Source organism: Rhipicephalus microplus, chromosome X (genome assembly GCF_043290135.1).
Source record: "Rhipicephalus microplus isolate Deutch F79 chromosome X, USDA_Rmic, whole genome shotgun sequence".
Taxonomy (NCBI): Eukaryota; Metazoa; Arthropoda; class Arachnida; order Ixodida; family Ixodidae; genus Rhipicephalus; species Rhipicephalus microplus.
The window spans coordinates 402,895,155-402,917,263 of NC_134710.1; the positions used below are offsets into that span (position 1 = coordinate 402,895,155).

A 22,109-nucleotide genomic window follows, 5' to 3' on the forward strand; every position below is an offset into this window, starting at 1 on the left:
GTGCTCAGATTTGGGTGCACGTTAAAGAACCCCAGGTGGTCGAAATTTCCGGAGTCTTCCACTACGGCGTCTCTCATAATCATATGGTGGTTTTGGGATGTGAAACCCCACAAATCAATCAATTTGAACTTTTGCGCTATCTTTTTTTGTTGTACTACTACGGCACCATGAAATGCGACGAGATAATCTACTAAAACATTGGTGCCCTTTCCTTTATGATAGAAATGTGTTTCTATCTATGTTGACAAAAAATTTATCGCGTTGCAATGACGAGATGATTTTGTTTATTTCGAGTAATAATAATTTTTTGTTAAAATAATTTCTTGAGCACCATCAATAGCATACATTAGCGCTCCTGACATAACGGGGGTGTAGCTCAGAGGTATAGCGCTTGCTTCGCATGTGAGAAGTCGCTGGTTCGAACCCCAGCACCTCCAAAGTGCTCTCGACTTTAGCGCTATCTTTTTTATTTGTTGTAATACTACGGCACCATGAAATGCGACGAGTGATTCTACTATAACATTGCTGTCCGTTTCTTTTATGATAGAAATGTGTTTCTTTCTTTGTTGACAAAAAATTGTTTCACGTTGCAATGACGGGATGATTTTGTTTATTTCGAGTAACAATTTTTTTTGTTAAAGTAACCTGTTGAGCACCATCAAACGCATAAATAAGTGCTCCTGACTTAACAGAGGTGCAGCTCAGAAGTAGAGCGCTTGCTTCGCATGCGAGAAGTCTCTGGTTCGAACCGTGGTGCCTCCAGAGCTCTCTGAACTTTTGCGGCCCCTACGCGGTGGTCTAGTGGCTAAGGTACTCGGCTGCTGACCCGCAGGTCACGGGTTCGTTTCCCGGCTGCGGCGGCTTCATTTCCGATGGAGGCGGAAATGTTGTAGGCCCGTGTGCTCAGATTTGGGTGCTCCTAAAGAACCCCAGGTGGTCGAAATTTCCGGAGCCCTCCACCACAGCGTCTCTCATATTCATATGGTGAATTTGGGACGTGAAACCCCACAAATCAATCAATGTGTTCTTTTGCGCTATCTTTTTTGTGTTGTACTACTGCGGCACCATGAAATGCGACGAGTTATTCTACTAAGACATTGCTGCCCTTTTCATTTATGATAGAAATATGTTTCTTTCTTTGTTGACAAAAAAATTGTATCACGTTGCAATGACGAGATGATTTTGTTTATTTCGAGTAATAATTTATTTTGTTGTTTAAATAATCTGTTGAACACCATCAAACGCATAAATAAATGCTCCTGACATAACAGGGGTTCAGCTCAGAGGTAGAGCGCTTGCTTCGCATGTGAGAAGTCCCTGGTTCGAACCGTGGCGCCTCCAGAGCTCTCTGAACTTTTGCGGCCCCTCCGCGGTGGTCTAGTGGCTAAGGTACTCGGCTGCTGACCCGCAGGTCACGGGTTCGTTTCCCGGCTGCGGCGGCTGCATTTCCGATGGAGGCGGAAATGTTGTAGGCCCGTGTGCTCAGATTTGAGTGCTCCCTAAAGAACACCAGGTGGTCGAAATTTCCGGAGCCCTCCACCACAGCGTCTCTCATAGTCATATGGTGGTTTTGGGACGTGAAAGCCTACAAATCAATCAATTTGAACATTTGCGCTATCTTTTTTGTGTTGTACTACTACGCACCATGAAATGCGACTAGATACTCTACTAAAACATCGGTGCCCTTTCCTTTATGATAGAAATGTGTTTCTGTCTTTGATGACAAAAATTTATCGCGTTGCAATGGCGAGAGGATTTTGTTTATTTCGAGTAATAATTATTTTTTGTTAAAATAATTTCTTGAGCACCATCAATAGCATACATTAGTGCTCTTGACATAACGGGGGTGTAGCTCAAAGGTATAGCGCTTGCTTCGCATGTGAGAAGTCGCTGGTTCGAACCCCAGCACCTCCAAAGTGCTCTCGACTTTAGCGCTATCTTTTTATGTGTTGTAATACTACGGCACCATGAAATGCGACGAGTGATTCTACTAAAACATTGCTGCCCTTTTCTTTTATGATATAAATATGTTTCTTTCTTTGTTGACAACAAAATTTATCACGTTGCAATGACGAGATGATTTTGTTTATTTCGAGTAATCATTTATTTTGTTCTTAAAATAATTTGTTGAGCACCATCAAACGTATAAATAAGTGCTCCTGACATACCAGGGGTGCGGCTCAGAGGTCGAGCGCTTGCGTCGCATGTGAGAAGTCCCTGGTTCGAACCGTGGCGCCTCCAGAGCTCTCTGAACATTTGCGGGCCCTCCGCGGTGGTCTAGTGGCTAAGGTACTCGGCTGCTGACCCGCAGGTCATGGGTTCGTTTCCCGGCTGCGGCGGCTGCATTTCCGATGGAGGCGGAAATGTTGTAGGCCCGTGTGCTCAGATTTGGGTGCACGTTAAAGAACTCAGGTGGTCGAAATTTCCGGAGCCCTCCACTTCGGCGTCTCTCATAATCATATGGTGGTTTTGGGACATGAAACCCCACAAATCAATCAATTTGAACTTTTGCGCTATCTTTTTCATGTTGTACTACTACAGCACCATGAAATGCGACGAGATAATCTACTAAAACATCGGTGCCCTTTCCTTTATGATAGAAATGTGCTTTATCTTTGTTGACAAAAAATTTATCGCGTTGCAATGACGAGATGATTTTGTTTATTTCGAGTAATAATTAATTTTTTGTTAAAATAATTTCTTGAGCACCATCAATAGCATACATAAGTGCTCCTGACATAACGGGGGTGTAGCTCAGACGCATTCCACTTCAAGCTTTCGAGCGATACGGTCGCGGAATGTTCGGCTCTGACGGAGCGGTATCAATGGCCCGACCGGGCCGCGGTGACAGGGTTTTTGCGCCTAGCGCCGACGATTATCAGGTGATTTTGCCCAATCTGCCTTCCGGACGCATCGCTGCGAATACCGTTTTCATGCATGGCGATCCGAGAGCCCGGCCTTACCGCGTCGAAGACTACAGGGACACTTTGGCCAATCTTGGTGCGCTCGACGACATTTTGGCGTTGGGGGCGTATCAAATGAACCACGTATGGGCTGTGACACTGACGAGTGCTGAGGCTGCTCGGAAGTTGCTCTCCGCCGTCGATGTGAAGGTAAAGGATCGCCCATGTTTGCTCATTGACCCAAATAACCGCGAGGTTCGCTTGAAGCTTCACTGGTTGCTGCACGGCGTGACCGACGAAGACGTGCGTGTTGCCTTGACTCCCTATGGGAAAGTGTTCGAAGTGAAACGGGAGAAGTGGCGAGCTCCGGGCATCACAGAAAAGGGCTCAACGACGCGGTCTGTGGGACTAAAGCTGCACTCCGACGTCAAGGTGGATGACATTCCGCACCAGCTCAAGATTGCCGGAGAGCTGACTCTCGTTGTCGTTCCAGGCCGTGCACCATTGTGCCTACGGTGCAAGAGTACCGGTCACATACGTCGCGACTGCCGAGTACCCCGCTGCAGTCGTTGTCGCCGCTTCGGCCACGAAGACGCCGACTGCGCGAAGACATATGCCAGTGTGACTGGACCAGCGCAGGATAGTGATGCACTGGAGCACCTCATGGACGAAGCAGACTCGGAAGAAACAGCAGGAGTTAACCCGAGCTGTTCTGTGGAAGATGGGTCGTCATGCCGTCAAGAAGAGGGCGTGTGTGAAGCACCAGGCAAGCCCGACGCCGGGCTTCCATATGAAGGCGTAGGCGAAAGTAGTGAAAAGGTGGATGCAAGCAGCACCGGCGACACGTGTCTTGGCTCAGCAGACGAGACCCCCTCCGAGGCTGAACCGATGACTGGGATTGAAAGCGACAGTGGCACTGTGACGGGGAAGCGTCCCCGTGACGAAGGGAAAAAAGACAAGGGCACCACTGCTGCCTCGCCGGACGAACCACCCGCCAAGACGACTCCCGCTCGGCGGCCTACCATCCGGCCACGGCCAAACATTTCGTCGGAGCGCAAGACGGCGGAAACGCCGCCTTCGCCAACTTAAGGACTGTACTGGGACAAGGCGTTCAGGAAGGAATTGCAGTTGTAAGGTAAGCGCCATGCCCCTGGGTTTTTCGTAGCCTTACAATGGTGCAAATAGAAAGTTCAATCCGTGTGGCCACTTTAAATGTGCGTGGCCTGGCCTCACGGAGAAAACAATGTCAACTTTATCGGCTAGTAAGTGACCTCGACCTTGACATACTGGCAGTCCAAGAGACTAAAGTCCATGGTGACGATGAAACTGGGGGCATGGTGCGCCAATTCTTGCCGCGGTATTCTGTTGTAGTTAGCCATGCCATAGGGACTTCTTCTGGTTGCGTTTTGTTCGTCAGACAGAGTCTGGGTGCTAAAGTAGAAGCGTCAACGTCATGTCCGTCTGGTCGGCTCATTGTTTGTGATCTTTTGTTTTCGGGATTGGAATGGCGCGTAATATGCTTGTACGCACCGACTGTCACTGACGAAAGACGCATATTTTTCGAACAACTGAAGCAGTATACCAAATGTAATAGGCTCCAAATCATTATTGGCGATTTCAACTGCGTCCTTTCAGCCAAAGACAAAACTAGCGAACGACCTTACAGGGATGCAAGTACGGCTGTCTTAAGCGATATGGTAAGAGAACATGGTTTGGAGGATGTGGCTGAATGTCTCGGTGGTGGCCGGACTATGCAGTACACCCACTTTCAGGCAGCCAGCCATGCCCGACTAGATAGGGCGTACGTGAGTGTAGAATTGGTACCGATTTGCAAGGCATACCGTGTTAACGCCGTTTCATTTAGTGACCACTGCTTGGTTAGCTTTGTAGTAGCTAGCACGAAAGAAACGAAAAGGGCCTTCGAGTGGCAACTATGGAAATTGAATTCGAATCTGCTGAGTGATGAAAAATTTATGGAGGAAGTAATGACGGAAGTTGAAAAAATGAAAGTTCGCAGTAAAAAGACGTTTAGAGAAAAATGGGAGAACTTCAAGCAGGTCGTTAAATTGAAGGCTTTGGAACGCTCGAGCGCTATAAGCAGAGAAAAAGGAGCAGAAGAAAAGCTCATGCGCAGAAACCTGGAAAAATTGCTCCTCGAAGAATGTAGAATGACCGGCATGTTTCTTGAAGATATTCGCGCGTTGAAAAGTAAAATTGAGCGGTTCGATGTCGAAAGATACCGCGGTGCTATGGTTCGGGCAAGAGCCGAGCGACTGATAACGGCAGAAGCACCGTCAAAAAGGGCGTTGGGCTCAGAAAAGTGGCATGCGCGTCGTAATCAGATAACAGAAATTGAACACGAGGGTGAAGTCAGCGATGACGCAGATGTTATCGAGCGTGCTTTCTTTGAGCACTTCAATGGTTTATTCGCCGCCAGCTCAGTTGATGTCGATCGTTTTAAAAAAGATTTTTTACCGCTGATGCCGAAGCTCGACAATAATGCAAAAGTATTATTTGAGGAACCCATTTCGGAAGAGGAAGTTTACAGTGCTATTGAAAGTATGCATCCCGGGAAATCGCCTGGCCCTGATGGTCTGACTTCCGCCTTTTATAAGTGTTTCAAGTTTGAAATAACACCAGTCTTAGCCGACGTTTATAATGAGGCATTCGAGCTGAAAATATTACCCCCGTCCTTTTCATCATCTCACACTGTTCTTATACCAAAATCGGAAGACCCCGTTGCACTGCGCAAAGTAAATTCTTACCGCCCAATCTGCCTCACTAATGGAGATTACAAGATATTCATGAAAATCCTAGCTAAAAGGTTGCAAACAGTCATTACGGAGCTCGTGGGGCCGCATCAGACGTGCGGCATTAAAGGTCGAACTATCCTCACGAATATACACGCAGCCCGGAGCATCCTCGAATGTTGCGACGCTATTGGTGCGCGAGTCGCAATGCTGCAAATCGACCTCGAGAAGGCTTTTGACAGGGTGCCTCATGAAATTCTGCTGTGCATCCTAGATTATGTGAATTTAGGGAAAATAATCAAAGAGGGGGTTGTCATGGCGTACCGAGACTGCTCAACGCGGCTAATCGTTAACAAGGTGGTGGGGAAGCGCATCCCAGTCAAGCGTTCGGTCCGTCAGGGTTGTCCTCTCTCACCGTTATTGTTTTTTTGTACATAGAGTCCTTTTGTTTGAGTGTCATAAAGAATGACTGTGTCCGTGGGTTTAAGCTGCACGAGGTTGAAGTCCGACTGTTGGCTTATGCGGACGATATTGCCATTTTTTGCGCGGACTCTGACAGCATAGCAGATGCTGTCAAATGCGTTACTAACTTCTGTGCTGCAAGTGGCAGCGCTGTAAACTGGGGAAAATGCCTTGGCTTTTGGCACGGTGACTGGGCAGAAACCCCAGACAGTTTTGCCACCATAAGGTTTGTTACGACACCGGTGAAATACTTGGGTGCCCCCCACGAATGCTACAAAGACAGCGACTCGTACTGGAGGAGCCAAGTGGATAACCTGCGGGAAAGAGTGAACAAGTGGAATGGCTGGAATTGGTCTATGTTTTCTAAAGCCACAATTTGCAACATATTCTTAGTGAGTAAAATTTGGTATATCTTACAAGTCTTACATTGTTCAAGAGTAATCATCCAAAAATTTCACCGTGTGTTCGCTGTCTTTGTGTGGGAATCGTCTTGGGAAAGATCGAGTCGGACAAATTTATTTCTTCGAGTGCGAAATGGAGGACTCGGCTTGTCGCATTTGTTTTTAAGACAGGTAGTCAATCGATTTTGTTTCTTTAGAGACGTCGACAACCCATTCCTTCGCACTGTCTGTCAACTTCGCCTGGGGCAACACTTGCCTAACATGGTTGTATCAACCTGCAGCGTACCTGGTGGTGTTTATGGCTTTCTCCGCGAAGTTGTACTTTCTTGTAGGTTTCTGTCAGTGCGGTTTTCACTTGAATACTTGAGTCAAGTCCGACGAAGAAAGTTGTACAAGGACCTATGTGATGTGTTTTACCAGTGCCTTTGTATCGGTCCCTTTACAATGTATGCCATGGCCACACTGTACTAGAGCGCGTCAAGGCGATGAAAATATCGCCAGGTGCTAAGAATTTCTTTTTTAAATTACATACCGGTACGCTGACCGTAAAAACCTGGATGGCTGCAAAGGGGTTTTACGTTCCTTGGGGCACGCATTGCATAATATGCAGAAAGGAGGAGACAATTGAGCATGTATTCATTGACTGCTGGGATGCTGTCTTTCTTTGGGACGTGCTCCAGCGCACGATCAAAAAAGACTTCCCCATTGATGCATATGGCATCCGCTATTTGCAAATACAAAGTGACGATGGTACCACATATGATATGATAATGCTTATGGCTCTTCATAGCATTTGGAAATCCAGGATGGCAGCCATTCACTTTGATGTAGATGCACGAGCACCCACCCAGTACTTCAAAGAGTATATAAGAAATTTTGTGGATGAACAAAAGTTGGAGGAATTCCCCCCAGAATGGTTGCCGCGCGTCGAGTTACTATCGACGATAAAAACATTTTAACAGATGCGTGGCCACATCTTTGAGCCACGGTTTTTACAATGCTTTGGATTGTGTTGTGTATCAGTTAATATGTGTATTGTTTACGTGAGCCGAAAACAGGCAATAAAGAAAAAAAAAGGGGTGTAGCTCAGAGGTAGAGCGCTTGCTTCGCATGTGAGAAGTTCCGGGTTCGAACCCCGGCACCTCCAAAGTGCTCTCGACTTTAGCGCTATCTTTTTTATGTGTTGTAATACTACGGCACCATGAAATGCGATGAGTGATTCTACTAAAACATTGCTGCCCTTTTCTTTTATGATAGAAATATGTTTCTTTCTTTGTTGACAAAAAAGTTGTATCACGTTGCAATGACGAGATGATTTTGTTTATTTCGAGTAATAATTTATTTTGTTGTTTAAATAATCTGTTGAACACCATCAAACGCATAAATAAATGCTCCTGACATAACAGGGGTGCAGCTCAGAGGTAGAGCGCTTGCTTCGCATGTGAGAAGTCCCTGGTTCGAACCGTGGCGCCTCCAGAGCTCTCTGAACTTTTGCGGCCCCTCCGCGGTGGTCTAGTGGCTAAGGTACTCGGCTGCTGACCCGCAGGTCACGGGTTCGTTTCCCGGCTGCGGCGGCTGCATTTCCGATGGAGGCGGAAGTGTTGTAGGCCCGTGTGCTCAGATTTGGGTGCTCCTTAAAGAACCCCAGGTGGTCGAAGTTTCCGGAGCCCTCCACCACAGCGTCTCTCATAGTCATATGGTGGTTTTGGGACGTGAAAGCCTACAAATCAATCAATTTGAACTTTTGCGCTATCTTTTTTGTGTTGTACTACTACGGCACCATGAAATGCGACGAGATAATCTACTAAAACTTCGGTGCCCTTTCCTTTGTGATAGAAATGTGCTTTATCTTTGTTAACAAAAAAATTGTATCACGTTGCAATGACGAGATGATTTTGTTTGTTTCGAGTAATAAATCATTTTGTTAAAATAATCTGTTGAGCACCATCAAACGCATAAAAAATTGCTCCTGACATAACAGGGGTGCAGCTGAGAGGTAGAGCGCTTGCTTCGCATGTGAGAAGTCCCTGGTTCGAACCGTGGCGCCTCCAAAGCTCTCTGAACTTTTGTGACCCCTCCGTGGTGGTCTAGTGGCTAAGGTACTCGACTGCTGACCCGCAGGTCGCGGGTTTGTTTTCCGGCTGCGGCGGCTGCATTTCCGATGGAGGCGGAAATGTTGTAGGCCCGTGTGCTCAGATTTGGGTGCACGTTAAAGAACTCAGGTGGTCGAAATTTCCGGAGCCCTCCACTTCGGCGTCTCGCATAAACATATGGTGGTTTTGGGACATGAAACCCCACAAATCAATCAATTTGAACTTTTTGCGCTATCTTTTTCATGTTGTACTACTACAGCACCATGAAATGCGACGAGATAATCTACTAAAACATCGGTGCCCTTTCCTTTATGATAGAAATGTGCTTTATCTTTGTTGACAAAAAAATTTATCGCGTTGCAATGACGAGATGATTTTGTTTATTTCGAGTAATAATTAATTTTTTGTTAAAATAATTTCTTGAGCACCATCAATAGCATACATAAGTGCTCCTGACATAACGGGGGTGTAGCTCAGAGATTCCACGTCCGGCCGCGATAGCGAGCGGACGCGTTTGGAATGGGCTCTGTCGGAGCGGTATCAGCGGCCGTTTCTGGCCGCGGAAACAGGGTGATAGCTGCCTCGGACAACGAGTATCGCGTTGTTCTGCCTAGTCTGCCTTCAGGACGTCTGGTTTTGAATACTGTTTTTGTGCACGCGGATGTGAGGGCACGGCCCTACCGTGTAGAAGACTTCAGGGATACGCTGATTGATTTGAAACTGCTCTCCGAGGTTACGTCCTTGGGGGCGTATCAAATGAATCACGTTTGGGCCGTCACGTTCAAATGTGCCGAAGGTGCGAAGAGGCTGCTGGAAAAAGCGGAAGTGAAAGTGAAGGGCCAGCGTTGCCTCCTCGTCGATCCATCGAACCAGGAGCTTCGGTTGAAGCTGCACTGGCTCCTGCCTACCGTACCGGACGACGACGTGCGAGCGGCCTTCCTGAACTTTGGCAGAGTGACGGACATTATCAAGGAACGGTGGAAAGTCAGTGGTGTGACTGACAAGGCGTCAACGACGCGAAATGTGACGATGACACTTAAGGCGGGAGTCAAGCCAGAAGATTTACCCCATCAAATAAGGATTGCTGGTGAGCTGGCTCTTGTGGTGGTGCCGGGAAGGGCACCGCTATGCCTTCGTTGCCAGTGCACTGGACACATTCGTCGGGACTGTAAGGTACCACGGTGCACGTTGTGTCATCGCTTTGGACACAACGAGTCGGAATGCGTGCGTACCTACGCCAGTGTTGCAGGGCCCGTGGGAAGCGACGACACTTCGGAGCTCCTAATGGACGAAGCAGATTCCGAGGCAGCAGCGAGAGTGGAGGCAGAAAGTGCCACGATGGACAGCGCGCCAGCTGAGCAAATCTCGGGTGAGAGTGCTCACGTAAAGTCGACGAACCTCAAAGCCGAAGATACATTGTTGGTGAAAAATGATTCCTCGGAAGCACTGCAGACGCAGGAGGACAAAAGCAACGTGACAGAAGAGGTCAACAGGGAAGTAGTGGAGGAAATGGACATTTCCAAGGAGGGCACCACGACGAATAAGCGATCACACGAAGGCGCCGAGGGAGAGAGCGAATCTACCGACCCAAGCAGTCGCGATGAACCTCCAGCAAAAGCAACCCCTGTACGTCGACCGACAGTGCGGCCATGGCCGAACATCCCACAGGATCGGAGGCTGACGGCGACGAAGAAGCCGCCGCCACCGCCCCCGGTCACGTAGCAGTAAGCTGTGTAAGCCCCGACCTATGTCGCGGGCCCCAAGGTCTTGTGTAGACAGGAGCATAAGCCCATACTCTGGGTCTCTATTATTAATTATTCAAATGGCGCTGCCAGATAAATCCTTGCGATTTGCTACAATCAATGTTCGAGGGCTTGCGGCGAGGAGAAAACAACGACAGTTGTATAGACTGGTGATCGAACATGATTTAGACATCATTGCCATACAAGAAACCGAAATTGGAAGTGAAGATGAGACCAAGAGTATGGTGCTACCTTTCATGTCAATGTACTACGCGGGTGTGAGTCACGCCATAGGGCAATCCGCGGGGTGCGTTCTTTTTGTGCGCCAACACCCAGGCCTTGAAGTGAGGGGCGTGAGGTCAGATTTGGCGGGGCGCATGGTTTTGTGTGATTTTCGTTATGGTTCAGTTGAATGGCGAGTGATATGCCTTTATGCTCCTAATTTGCTCGACGAACGAAGACATTTCTTCGAGAGTGTCAGAAATTACTGCAACGTCGAAAGGAACCTGGTACTGATGGGGGACTTTAATTGTGTACTGGCAGCGCGTGATAAATCAAGTGGTACTGCGTATAGAGACGCCAGCACGGCTGAGCTTCGCGAATTAATTGATGAATACGGGCTTGATGACGTGGCGGACTGCTTGGAGTGCGACCGCATTGTGCGCTTCACGCATTTCCAAGCAGCCAGCCACGCCCGACTGGACAGAGTGTATGTTCCAGCTGAATTGATAGCACTTGCGCAAGAATATCGTGTGCAATCGGTGTCGTTCAGTGACCACTGTCTAGTCATGTTCGATGTTAATAAGAAAGCGAAAAACCGAAATAAGTTTGCGTGGGAATTATGGAAACTTAATGCTAAAATTTTGGAGGATGAGGTTTACTGTGAGAAAGTGTTAGCCCTGCTAGAAGAGATAAAGAACCAGACAAACACAACAATATGTGAGAAATGGGAAACATTTAAGCAAACAGCTAAATTGAAGGCACTTGAACGAGCCAGCGCTTTAAAGCACGAAAAGAATAAGTACGAGGAAAACCTGCGGCAAAGCTTGCAAATGCTAACTTATGAAGAAAGCCTATCGCCTGGGACGTTCAAAGACGACATTAACACACTGAAGCAAAAACTTGAGCAGGCTGATATCGAACGCTATCGGGGGGCGTTGGTGCGAGCTAGAGTAGAAGCAACGATAACAGGCGAGGCGCCAACTAAACGAGCCCTCGCAAAGGAAAAAAAGTGGGCCCGCCGGAACGAGATTCACGAAGTGGAACAAGACGGTGTTATCTTATATGATCAGAGCGGCATCGAACACGTGTTCACAGCGTTCTACTTAAAGCTGTTCGCGCGTTGCCCGGTGGACGCAGAGGGTTTCGAGACGGAATTCATGCCTTTAATGCCAAAGATTGACGATAGCTCAAAGGAAATTTTAGAGCGCCGTATTACGGCGGATGAGATTGCGGTGGCGATAGACGATTTGAAACGTGGGAAATCTCCCGGGCCCGACGGGCTAGGAGCCGATTTTTATAAGGCGTTCAAGTAGGAAGTAGCCCCTATACTGGCCGCAATTTTAGACGATGCATATGAGCGCAAACGACTACCACCTTCATTCCTGTCCACACACACAGTTCTTATTCCGAAAACAGATGATCGCGACACATTAAAGCGGGTAACAGCATATCGCCCTATCAGCTTAGCGAACGTCGACTATAAGATATTCATGAAAGTGTTGGCTAAAAGACTGCAAACAGCAGTGAAAGATATAGTTGGACCACACCAGACGTGCGGTATCAAGGAACGAACCATTTTCACGAACATTCATACGGCGAGAAGCCTACTAGAGTGTTGTGACGTATTGTGCAAGAAGGTCGCAATGCTCCAGTTGGATCTGGAAAAGGCGTTCGACCGGGTACCGCACGACATACTATTTGCCATTCTGGAGTACGTGAACGTAGGATCTGTTATCATGGAAGGTGTCGCAATGGCGTACAGGGGTTGCACGACAAGGTTGATAATAAAAAAGTCAGTAGGAGAGCTTATCGAAGTGCAGCGGTCGGTGCGCCAGGGGTGCCCACTATCGCCGTTACTTTTCGCTTTATATATTGAGCCCTTGTGCCTCAGCGTAATACGGGCTAACTGTATCAATGGCTTTAAAATGCAGCAAGCGGAGGTAAAACTACTCGCTTATGCGGACGACATCGCGGTGTTTTGTGGGGACCACGCCAGTATCATGAAAACTGTGGAAATTGTGAAGCGTTATTGTGTTACTAGTGGCATTGCAGTTAACTGGGGCAAGAGCCTCGGAATCTGGCATGGAGCATGGACAATGAAACCCAGTACCTTTGCCAACATTCAATGGATTTCCACTCCCACGAAATACCTAGGCGTTCCTTTAGAGTTTTACCGGGACAGTGAACCATACTGGCAGAACCAAGTTGCGGAAATGCGTGGAAGGACTGAGAGGACAAAGTGCTCGGAATTGTCTATGTTTGCACGTACCACGGTGTGTAATGTGTTTTCCATTACTAAACTTTGGTATGTGTTGAGTGTTTTGCACTGCTCACGCATTAACATACAAAAGCTCCACAGAATTCTGGCTGTTTTTGTTTGGGGATCGAGTTGGGAGAGGACAAGCCGCACCAACTTGTTCCGACGTGTACGTCATGGAGGTCTTAGCCTGTCGCACTTATTCCTGAGGCAAATAGTGAACCGGTTCTGCTTCCTTAGGGATGTGAAGGACCCCTTTTTGCGCACTGTATTACAGCTCAGACTTTGCAAACTTGTGCCGGACTTTGTGGTATCCACCGAATGTATTGAAGGTGGGGTTTTCGGTTTTTTGAAGGAGGTTGTGATGGCTTATAAGTTCTTGCGTGCTCGATTCTCATGCGAATATCTGGCGGGAGTGAAAAGAAGGAAGCTATACAAAGATCTTGTGGATATACCACTCCCCGTGCCTTTGTATCGCACAATATATAGTGCCAAGTCTGGAAGTGATGTCTTGAAGCGTGTCAAACATATGTATGTAGCTCCAGGAGGCAAGTCGTTTTTCTTCAGATTGCACACCGGGACACTAGAGGTAAAAACATGGCTACAGGAAAAAGGAATGTATGTACCATGGGGAGTGCACTGTTTTTTATGCAGAAAGCCTGAAACCATTGAGCACGTCTTCTTAGAATGCTGGGAAGGCGTGTTCTTCTGGGATATATTACAAAGAACGCTCAAGAAAGACCTCCCTTTAGACCCACAAGGAATTCGTTTCCTAACTGTGGACAACGAAGAAGGTGTCCCGTTTGATGCTGTTATGCTACTGGGTTTGCACTGCATATGGAAGGCCTGCATGGCCGCACGACATGTAGATATAGATGCAAGATCGGCACAAGAGTACTTCCGCGAATCAGTGGGCAGGTTCCTGGAAGCACATAAATCTTTAGATCCGATACCTGAATGGGTATCGAGGATCGAGCCACTCATGAACATGAGACGATTTTAGCCATTACACGCCAGCCAAAGTTTGGTGCCTCCTTTTACCCATGCCCATTTATGTATCTATGTCTTATGTGCCTTACATTATTAATTGTGTTCCCTGACTGTATTTGTGTTTCTATGTGTACGTCTGAGCAGGCAATAAAGAAAAAAAAAGGGTGTAGCTCAGAGGTAGAGCGCTTGCTTCGCATGTGAGAAGTTCCGGGTTCGAACCCCGGCACCTCCAAAGTGTTCTCGACTTTAGCGCTATCTTTTTTATGTGTTGTAATACTACGGCACCATGAAATGCGACGAGTGATTCTACTAAAACATTGCTGCCCTTTTCTTTTATGATAGAAATATGTTTCTTTCTTTGTTGACAAAAAAATGTATCACGTTGCAATGACGAGATGATTTTGTTTATTTCGAGTAATAATTTATTTTGTTGTTTAAATAATCTATTGAACACCATCAAACGCATAAATAAATGCTCCTGACATAACAGGGGTGCAGCTCAGAGGTAGAGCGCTTGCTTCGCATGTGAGAAGTCCCTGGTTCGAACAGTGGCCCCTCCAGAGCTCTCTGAACTTTTGCGGCCCCTCCGCGGTGGTCTAGTGGCTAAGGTACTCGGCTGCTGACCCGCAGGTCACAGGTTCGTTTCCCGGCTGCGGCGGCTGCATTTCCGATGGAGGCGGAAATGTTGTAGGCCCGTGTGCTCAGATTTGGGTGCTCCTTAAAGAACCCCAGGTGGTCGAAATTTCCAGAGCCCTCCACCACTGGGTCTCTCATAGTCATATGGTGGTTTTGGGACGTGAAAGCCTACAAATCAATCAATTTGAACTTTTGCGCTATCTTTTTTGTGTTGTACTACTACGGCACCATGAAATGCGACTAGATACTCTACTAAAGCATCGGTGCCCTTTCCTTTATGATAGAAATGTGTTTCTATCTTTGTTGACAAAAATTTTTCGCGTTGCAATGGCGAGATGATTTTGTTTATTTCGAGTAATAATTATTTTTTGTTAAAATAATTTCTTGAGCACCATCAATAGCATACATTAGTGCTCCTGACATAACGGGGGTGTAGCTCAGAGGTATAGCGCTTGCTTCGCATGTGAGAAGTCGCTGGTTCGAACCCCAGCACCTCCAAAGTGCTCTCGACTTTAGCGCTATCTTTTTTATGTGTTGTAATACTACAGCCCCATGAAATGCGACGAGTGATTCTACTAAAACATTGCTGCCCTTTTCTTTTATGGTAGAAATATGTTTCTTTCTTTGTTGACAAAAAAAATTTATCACGTTGCAATGACGAGATGATTTTGTTTATTTCGAGTAATATTTTATTTTATTGTTAAAATAATCTGTTGAGCACCATCAAACGTATAAATAAGTGCTCCTGACATACCAGGGGTGCGGCTCAGAGGTAGAGCGCTTGCTTCGCATGTGAGAAGTACATGGTTCGACCCGTGGCGCCTCCAGAGCTCTCTGATCTTTTGCGGCCCCTCCGCGGTGGTCTAGTGGCTAAGGTACTCAGCTGCTGACCCGCAGGTCGTGGGTTCGTTTCCCGGCTGCGGTGGCTGCATTTCCGGTGGAGGCGGAAATGTTGTAGGCCCGTGTGCTCAGATTTGGGTGCATGTTAAAGAACCCCAGGTGGTCGAAATATCCGGAGCCTTCCACTACAGCGTCTCTCATAATCATATGGTGGTTTTGGGATGTGAAACCCCACGAATCAATCAATTTGAACTTTTGCGCTATCTTTTTTGTGTTGTACTACTACGGCACCAAGAAATGCGACGAGTGATTCTACTAAAACATTGCTGTCCTTTTCTTTTATGATAGAAATATGTTTCTTTCTTTGTTGACAAAAAATTGTATCACGTTGCAATGACGGGATGATTTTGTTTATTTCGAGTAACAATTTTTTTTGTTAAAATAATCTGTTGAGCACCATCAAACGCATAAATAAGTGCTCCTGACTTAACAGATGTGCAGCTCAGAGGTAGAGCGCTTGCTTCGCATGCGAGAAGTCCCTGGTTCGAACCGTGGCGCCTCCAGAGCTCTCTGAACTTTTGCGGCCCCTACGCGGTGGTCTAGTGGCTAAAGTACTCGGCTGCTGACCCGCAGGTCGCGGGCTCATTTCCCGGCAGCGGCAGCTGCATTTCCGATGGAGGCGGAAATGTTGTAGGCCCGTGTGCTCAGATTTGGGTGCACTTTAAAGAACCCCAGGTGGTCGAAATTTCCGGAGCCCTCAACTATGGCGTCTCTCATATTCATATGGTGGTTTTGGGACGTGAAACCCCACAAATCAATCAATGTGAACTTTTGCGTTATCTTTTTTGTGTTATACTACTGCGGCACCATGAAATGCGACGAGTGATTCTACTAAAAGATTGCTGCCCTTTTCTTTTATGATGGAAATATGTTTCTTTGTTGACAAAAAAATTGTATCACGGTGCAATGACGAGATGATTTTGTTTATTTCGAGTAATAATTTATTTTGTTGTTAAAATAATCTGTTGAGCACCATCAAATGCATAAATAAGTGCTCCTGACATAACAGGGGTGCAGCTAAAAGGTAGAGTGCTTGCTTCGCATGTGAGAAGTCCGTGGTTCGAACCGTGGCGCCTCCAGAGCTCTCTGAAATTTTACGGCCCCTCCGCGTTGGTCTAGTGGCTAAGGTACTCGGCTGCTGACCCGCAGGTCGTGTGTTCGTTGCCCGGCTTCGGCGGCTGCATTTCCGATTGAGGCGGAAATGCTGTAGGCCCGTGTGCTAAGATTTGGGTGCACGTTGAAGAACCCCTGGTGGTCGAAATTTCCGGAGCCCTCCAATTCGGCGTCTCTCATAATCATATGGTGGTTTTTGGACGTGAAACCCCACAAATCAATCAATGTGAACTTTTGCGTTATCTTTTTTGTGTTATACTACTGCGGCACCATGAAATGCGACGAGTGATTCTACTAAAACATTGCTGCCCTTTTCTTTATGATGGAAATATGTTTTTTTGTTGACAAAAAAAATTGTATCACGTTGCAATGACGAGATGATTTTGTTTATTTCGAGTAATAATTTATTTTATTGTTAAAATAATCTGTTGAGCACCATCAAATGCATAAATAAGTGCTCCTGACATAACAGGGGTGCAGCTAAAAGGTAGAGTGCTTGCTTCGCATGTGAGAAGTCCGTGGTTCGAACCGTGGCGCCTCCAGAGCTCTCTGAAATTTTACGGCCCCTCCGCGGTGGTCTAGTGGCTAAGGTACTCGGCTGCTGACCCGCAGGTCGTGGGTTCGTTGCCCGGCTTCGGCGGCTGCATTTCCGATTGAGGCGGAAATGCTGTAGGCCCGTGTGATAAGGTTTGGGTGCACGTTGAAGAACCCCTGGTGGTCGAAATTTCCGGAGCCCTCCACTTCGGCGTCTCTCATAATCATATGGTGGTTTTGGGACGTGAAACCCCACAAATCAATCAATTTGAACTTTTGCGCTATCTTTTTTGTGTTGTACTTCTACGGCACCATGAAATGCGACGAAATAATCAACTAAAACATTGGTGCCCTTTTCTTTATGATAGAATTGTGTTTCTATCTTTGTTGACAAAAAATGTATCGCGTTGTAATGACAAGATGATTTTGTTTATTTCGAGTAATAATTATTGTTTTGTTAAAATAATTTCTTGAGCACCATCAATAGCATACATAAGTGCTCCTGACATAACGGGGGTGTAGCTCAGAGGTAGATCGCTTGCTTTGCATGTGAGAAGTTCCGGGTTCGAACCCCGGCACCTCCAAAGTGCTCTCGACTTTAGCGCTATCTTTTTTATGTGTTGTAATACTACGGCACCATGAAATGCGACGAGTGATTCTACTAAAACATTGCTGCCCTTTCTTTTATGATAGAAATATGTTTCTTTCTTTGTTGACAAAAAAATTGTATCACGTTGCAATGACGAGATGATTTTGTTTATTTCGAGTAATAATTTATTTTGTTAAAATAATCTGTTGAGCACCATCAAACGCATAAATAAGTGCTCCTGACGTAGCAGCGGTGCAGCTCAGAGGTAGAGTGCTTGCTTCGCATGTGAGAAGTCCCTGGTTCGAACAGTGGCGCCTCCAGGGCTCTCTGAAATTTTGCGGCCCCTCCTCGGTTGTCTAGTGGCTAAGGTACTCGGCTGCTGACCCGCAGGTCGCGGGTTCGCTTCCCGGCTGTGGCGGCTGCATTTCCGATGGAAGCGGAAATGTTGTAGGCCCGTGTGCTCAGATTTGGGTGCACGTTGAAGAACCCCAGGTGGTCGAAATTTTCGGAGCCCTCAACTACGGCGTCTCTCATAATCATATGGTGGTTTTGGGACGTGAAACCCGACAATTCAATCAATTTGAACTTTTGCGCTATCTTTTTTGTGTTGTACTACTACGACACCATGAAATGCGACGAGATAATCTACTAAAACATTGGTGCCCTTTCCTTTATGATAGAAATATGTTTCTTTCTTTGTTGACAAAAAAATTGTATCACGTTGCAATGACGAGATGATTTTGTTTATTTCGAGTAATAATTTATTTTGTTGTTAAAATAGTCTGTTGAGCACCATCAAACGCATAAATAAGTGCTCCTTACATAACAGGGGTGCAGCTCAGAGGTAGAGCGCTTGCTTCGCATGTGAGAAGTCCCTGGTTCAAACCGTGGCGCCTCAAGAGCTCTCTGAAATTTCGCGGCCCCTCCACGGTTGTCTAGTGGCTAAGGTACTCGGCTGCTGACCCGCAGGTCGCGGGTTCGCTTCCCGGCTGTGGCGGCTGCATTTCCGATGGAAGCGGAAATGTTGTAGGCCCGTGTGCTCAGATTTGGGTGCACATTGAAGAACCCCAGGTGGTCGAAATTTCCGGAGCCCTCCACTACGGCGTCTCTCTTAATCATATGGTGGTTTTGGGACGTGAAACCCGACAATTCAATCAATTTGAACTTTTGCGCTATCTTTTTTGTGTTGTACTACTACGACACCATGAAATGCGACGAGATAATCTACTAAAACATCGGTGCCCTTTCCTTTATGATAGAAATATGTTTCTTTCTTTGTTGACAAAAAAATTGTATCACGTTGCAATGACGAGATGATTTTGTTTATTTCGAGTAATAATTTATTTTGTTGTTAAAATATTCTGTTGAGCACCATCAATAGCATACATAAGTGCTCCTGACATAACGTGGGTGTAGCTCAGAGGTAGAGCGCTTGCTTTGCATGTGAGAAGTTCTGGGTTCGAACCCCGACACCTCCAAAGTGCTCTCGACTTTAGCGCTATCTTTTTTATGTGTTGTAATACTACGGCACCATGAAATGCGACGAGTGATTCCACTAAAACATTGCTGCCCTTTTCTTTTATGATAGAAATATGTTTCTTTCTTTGTTGACAAAAAAAATGTATCACGTTGCAATGACGAGATGATTTTGTTTATTTCGAGTAATAATTTATTTTGTTGGTAAAATAATCTGTTGAGCACCACCAAACGCATAAATAAGTGCTCCTGACATAACAGGGGTGCAGCTCAGAAGTAGAGCGCTTGCTTCGCATGTAAGAAGTCCCCGGTTCAAACCGTGGCACCTCCAGAGCTCTCTGAACTTTTGCGGCCCCTCCGCGGTGGTCTAGGGGCTAAGGTACTCGGATGCTGACCCGCAGGTCGCGGGTTTGTTTCCCGGCTACGGTGGTTCAATTTCCGATGGAGGCGGAAATGTTGTAGGCCCGTGTGCTCAGATTTGGGTGCACGTTAAAGAACCCCAGGTGGTCGAAATTTCCGGAGCCCTCCACTACCGCGTCTCTCATAATCATGAGGTGGTTTTGGGCTGTGCAACCCCACAAATCAATCAATTTGAACTTTTGCGCTAACTTTTTTGTGTTGTGCTGCTACGGCACCATGAAATGCGACAAGATAATCTACTAAAACATCGGTGCCCTTTCCTTTATGATAGAAATGTGTTTCTATCTTTGTTGACAAAAAATTTATCGCGTTGCAATGACGTGATGATTTTGTTTATTTCGAGTAATAATTATATTTTTGTGAAAATAATTTCTTGAGCACCATCAATAGCATACATAAGTGCTCCTGACATAACGGGGGTGTAGCTCAGAGGCAGAGCGCTTGCTTCAAATGTGAGAAGTCCCGGGTTCGAACCCTGGCACCTCCAAAGTGCTCTCGACCTTAGCGCTATCTTTTTTATGTGTTGTAATACTACGGCAGCTTGAAATTCGGCAAGTGATTCTACTAAAACATTGCTGCCCTTTTCTTTTATGATAGAAATATGTTTCTTTCTTTGTTAACAAAAAAATTGTATCACGTCGCAATGACGAGATGATTTTGTTTATTTCGAGTAATAATTTATTTTGTTGTTAAAATAATCTGTTGAGCACCATCAAACGCATAAATAAGTGCTCTTGACATAACAGGGGTGCAGCTCAGACATTCTGCTTCCGGCAGTCGTGCTGAACGGATCGCAGGATCATGAGCTCCAGCGGAGCGGCGACAGCGGCCAATCTTAGCCGCGGAAACAGGAACGGAGATAGCGAATACCAGTTTATTTTGCCGCAAATGCCAAAAGGACGACTTGTTATCAACACCGTGTTTTTACACGGTGATGTACGAGCGAGGCCATACAAGGTCGAAGATTTCAGGGACGCATTGACGCCAACGGGCCTGCTGCCGGATGTGGTAAGCCTCGGTGCATACCAGGTTAACCACTTGTGGGCGGTGACATTCAATGATGCCGCTCCCACAAAACGCCTGCTCGCCTTGAAGGAGCTGCAGGTGAAGGGGCGGCGCTGCGTCGTCGTCGACCCACAGGACCAGCAGGTGCGGCTACGAATTCACTGGCTGCTTCACGGTGTGAGCGACGAAGAAGTACGGACGGCGCTGTCGGCTTTCGGCAAGGTCGTGGAGGTGAGCCGTGAGCGGTGGCGTGTCCCGGGCATGGCCGACAAGTGTTCGACCACGAGAACAGCTCTCCTGAAGCTGAAAAGCGGCGTCAGGGTCGAAGACCTTCCGCACCAGATCAGGATCGATGGAGAGCTGGCCTTGCTGGTTGTGCCTGGTCGGCCGATGCAATGCTTGCGCTGCCAAGGCAAAGGGCACGTCCGCCGAGAGTGCAAGGTTCCCCGTTGCTCGCGGTGCAAACGCTTCGGACACGTCGAGGCGGATTGCGTTCGAACGTACGCCAGTGCAATGGGGCCAGCGAAGAACGAGGCGATGGCTGATCACGTCATGGACGCGGCCGAGGCAGAGGACGCCGCCAAAGGGGTCGGAAGCCCAGTGGTCCCTGTGACTACTGGAGGGGCGGCACAGGCAGACACACCCAAGTTTCCGGAGACTCGCCAGCTTTCGACTACACCGGCCAGCGCCCCGTCAGCGGCCGAGCCTGAGCGGGTCGAGACGGACGTGGTTCCAGTGGGGACAGCTGATACAACGGAGGGTCAGGGAGAGACGGCGGCGGACAGCGACGACGAGATGTGCGTGACCAGCGCCACGCTAAAGCGTCCACTCGACGACTCGGTAGAGCAGGACGGGGCGTCGTCCACCAGCAGCCAGGAGCCGCCTGCGAAGGCGCCGCAAGGGAGGCGGCGTAGTCTCAAACCTAAGCCGAAAGTCCCTACCGACCGGAGACTGGAGGACAAGGCAAAAGAAAACAGCGCTGGGAAGCAGGATGGTCCTGGAGGCGGCTAGCCGAGGGCTGGTCGTGAAGGGTAAGCGCCATGCTCCGGGCCTACTCCTTTAGCGAACAAGTCACTATGGAATTAACTCCGCCATTCAGTATAGCTACGCTTAACGTCAGAGGGTTGGCGGCTAGGCGTAGGCAAAGTCAGCTCTATCGGTTGCTCACAGACCAAGACATAGACGTCCTAGCCGTCCAGGAAACTAAGGTAGACGGAGAGGAGGAGACCGGGAGCATGGTGCGCCGTTTCACTGACCGATATTACGCGGTCGTAAGCCACTCGATAGGAACGTCCGCGGGTTGTGTTCTTTTTGTAAAAAAATTGCAAAGCCTTCTTGTGCAAAGTGTTTTTTCATGTCAGTCGGGCAGAATTGTTTATTGTGACTTTGTTTATGGTGCCACTGAATTCAGAGTTATATGCGTATACGCACCGAATAGTGTAGAAGAGCGTGCTCAGTTTTTTTCTAACCTGTTTCAGTGGACAAAGTGTAATAAGAGGGTGGTTTTGTTAGGTGATTTTAACTGTGTTTTAAGGGCTCGCGATAGAGTCAATAGCACTGGCGTTCGTGACAAAAGCAGTGACGTGCTAGGCAAATTAATAACCGAAAATGACTTG

General features: G+C 47.3%; 1 protein-coding gene and 2 non-coding genes across 3 annotated transcripts; all 3 read left to right on the top strand.

Moving 5' to 3' along the window:
• Positions 1–7,591: 7,591 nt before the first annotated feature.
• Positions 7,592–7,663, top strand: TRNAA-CGC (transfer RNA alanine (anticodon CGC)). Its single transcript has one exon. It is a non-coding gene; the product is annotated as a tRNA-Ala (tRNA).
• A 1,442-nt stretch (positions 7,664–9,105) lies between these two features.
• Positions 9,106–10,331, top strand: LOC142775451 (uncharacterized). The gene has a single exon (XM_075876849.1). The coding sequence runs from the start codon at positions 9,129–9,131 to the stop codon at positions 10,329–10,331; it is 1,203 nt and encodes a 400-aa protein (XP_075732964.1). The 5' UTR covers positions 9,106–9,128.
• Positions 10,332–19,903: 9,572 nt separating this feature from the next.
• Positions 19,904–19,975, top strand: TRNAL-CAA (transfer RNA leucine (anticodon CAA)). The gene has a single exon. It is a non-coding gene; the product is annotated as a tRNA-Leu (tRNA).
• Positions 19,976–22,109: the final 2,134 nt, after the last annotated feature.